This window comes from Arachis ipaensis, chromosome B10 (genome assembly GCF_000816755.2).
Source record: "Arachis ipaensis cultivar K30076 chromosome B10, Araip1.1, whole genome shotgun sequence".
Taxonomy (NCBI): domain Eukaryota; kingdom Viridiplantae; phylum Streptophyta; class Magnoliopsida; order Fabales; family Fabaceae; genus Arachis; species Arachis ipaensis.
In genome coordinates this window covers 133351574-133354501 of record NC_029794.2, presented here as the reverse complement: position 1 = coordinate 133354501, position 2928 = coordinate 133351574, and the positions used below count along the sequence as shown (strand labels likewise).

The 2928-nt window shown below is 36.7% G+C and overlaps 1 protein-coding gene across 2 annotated transcripts in view; it reads left to right on the top strand.

The window, feature by feature from the left end:
* The window catches only part of LOC107622820 (protein RRP6-like 2), an 8483-nt gene extending 5767 nt beyond the window's left edge, over nt 1-2716 (top strand). Inside the window, exons 10-15 of one of the 2 annotated variants that reach the window (XM_016324860.2) lie at nt 361-448; nt 550-716; nt 1270-1335; nt 1417-1554; nt 1646-1744; nt 1931-2716. In XM_016324860.2, coding sequence (XP_016180346.1) covers nt 361-448; nt 550-716; nt 1270-1335; nt 1417-1554; nt 1646-1744; nt 1931-2593 — 1221 coding nt within the window. In that variant the 3' untranslated portion in view covers nt 2594-2716. Of the gene's footprint in view, nt 1-360; nt 449-549; nt 717-1269; nt 1555-1645; nt 1745-1930 lie in introns of both variants that reach the window. The other variant, XM_016324859.2, reaches the window with a different exon arrangement.

Sequence of the window (2928 nt, the reverse complement as noted above, 5' to 3'; positions counted from 1 at the left end):
CCACCTTTGCTTCTACTATATAGTTTTGCAGTTTCATTAAGTACTTGGGGATCATCTTAAATATTAACTTGCACTTTGTACTTGTACAATCATAGTTGTCCTATCTACTATAGTACTATCAGATTTTATTCTGTGAAATAGTGTTCCACTTTGTGTAATGAAACTAGTTGCATGGCCAATTAAGAAAAAAAGGACGCAATATCAGGATTCAGGATGTTGTAATGAGAAATAAAAATAATAAAATCTTCAAGTTGTAAAGCCAATTGTTAACCTAAAGGCATCCTGGATGCTTATGTCAAGTCGGATGTCCTTACTGTCACATCTCTTCTTGCTCTTATACTCTATCTGCATGGCATGCAGGGCCTTTGTGAATGGCGGGACCTTGTTGCTCGGGCAGAGGATGAGAGTACTGGATATGTATTGCCAAATAAATCTCTTCTTGAAATTGGTAAATGAAACTCTGGAGACCTTGCTATCTTTTTTCTTTAGATGTTAGTAGTTAACTCGTATCTCACATGTCAGCTTAATTTATCTTTACTTGTTTTAAAGCTAAACAGATGCCTCTCACTACAAGCAAGCTGCGGCGATTGGTAAAGTCAAAGCATCCATACATTGAACACAATCTTGATACTGTTGTCAGCATAATTAGGAATTCCCTTCAAAATGCTGCTGCCTTCGAAGAAGCTGCCCAACAATTGAAACAACTTGCTGCTTCTGTGAGTAATATGTTTACCATTTTTCTTAACCTGGAGTGACACTATGGTACACATTGATGTTTTATTACTGTGGGAAACACAATTGTTTTAAAGTTGCAATTTTAAAGCGGTAAAATATTATCTCGCTTTTATATGACGTAATGTTAAGAGAATTTTTGCGAGAACATTTGTGTGAAACCTTAACACGTGCAACACTGGACATTCAAAGTGCGATGTTTCTTGGGCAAAGGCATTTGTGAGTGATCCAGACCCAACCATATTAAGAATTAAGTGGGTTTAAGTTCAAGGTTTCCAAGATACACCTTCACGCTCATGACTTGACGGATTAGAATATGATGTTTGCAATGCTGGACATTTACAAGTGGCTAATTAACAACTGCGGATACTCTCTGTTGCCATATTTAGAATTGATCGAGTTAACTTGAGATGTTATCTAATGTGTCTTCCCTGCTTTTTGAGTGCTCAATCAGCGTACTAGATTGATGTTATACATTTTATTTGCTATTAATTTCTGATTTCATATTTGGTTACATATTTGGATGTTACTATATAGGCATCAGAAGTTGTAAATGTCAAAGGTGGAAGTGAAGATGCGCAGCAACACACACAAAACTCAAAGGTTGGAAATGCTATTCGAATTGAAAACACTAGTTGTGTTAATATCCAAGGGAATTCACTTACATTCCTAGACCTTAAACAGGAAACTATCCAGCAACAGGGTACAAACGTTCTTGTAAAAGTCAAGCCTGCAAGCCACCCTTCAGAGCCCCCAAGGGACAGTCTTACTATTGCAGAGCAGCATAAGGATGGAAATGGTAGCACATTTGCAATCACAAAGGTTGCAAAAGTTTTACATTTTTAAATGTTATTTCAATATGTTTGTCTCCAACTGAGGAGCGTTGATCTAATTGTTGCTGTTTCACTGATAGGGAAATGGTGCCACTGTTCAAGTGCTAAAAAAACCTACTGGCGCTTTTGGAGCACTGCTGGGAAATTTAGCTTCAAAGAGGAAGCTTGATCCTGATAAGGTAAGCTTGTCATAGAGATTTCAGTATTTCACTGTGCCTGTTATTGGCACGATTAGACCTATAAATTGTGACTTAGAAAATCTAATTGGTTCTAATTGCTTGTGACTGAGATAATCTAATAAGTTCTAATTGCTATTGCTGTCGCAACTTAATATCCACACTGCATCTCTTGTGATGTCTTTTTAGGGCAAGGAAGATACCAAGCTGGAGCAGATTAAATCTTCAGTTAATCTTCCTTTCCATTCATTTTCGGGCAGAAATGAGAAGCCAAATCCTGTGGTAGAACCTCCTACTGTAGCATCTGAAACATCTGACTTACAGAAACCTATTTTAGAACCAGTTTCCACCTCCAGTCTAGAAGAGATCATAATGCTCGAGTCCGGTGTGGGTGAAGAAAATACAGAGCAGAATGACCAAGAAAATTCTAACGAGCACAGGGAGAAAAACTCCAGCGTGTCCACTTCAGGAGAAGAGGACGACAACAACGAGCCATCTTCTCTCTCAGAATTGTCATCAAGCTTTCAAAAGTGCTTTCAGTCAAACAATAAACAGAGTAAAACCAAACAACCCAAGAAACTAGATCAACCCGGTGGCTTGTTGAAGCTGAAGCCGTTTGACTATGAAGAGGCTAGAAAACATATCAAGTTTGGGGAAAAGACAAATCATTCATCTCCGGAGAATGATGATAGCCATAGAGAGCAAGATGACTCAGGTAGCAAGAAGAAACGTTCAACGGGACAGGGACAGGGGCAAACAAGTGATTTGGCAAAACAATTGCCGCAAGGTAGAAGACGCCAGGCATTTCCAGCTTCTGGGAATCGTAGTGCAACTTTCCGCTATGATTCATGAATGCTATGTACAAAGTAAATTGGAAACCAAAATGTTGCATTTAAGAATCACATGTCTTGTCCCTTAATTTTACGTGTTTCATTTACAAGAATGAGAACTTTTTGAAGCTGAGCAGCACTTAACTTAATTGGGTATAGGAATTATTAGAAGTTATGAGACAATATAATATACAACATGGAAAAGTATATGGAGCTAAAAGGTTACAAGCCAAAAACTAAATAAAATTACATTAATTTATATTAATAATTAATTTTAAATTTTTTAAATTTAAAATTTAAAAAAATTTAAAATTGATTAAGTAAATCTAATTAAAATCTATAAAAACTTTATTTTTA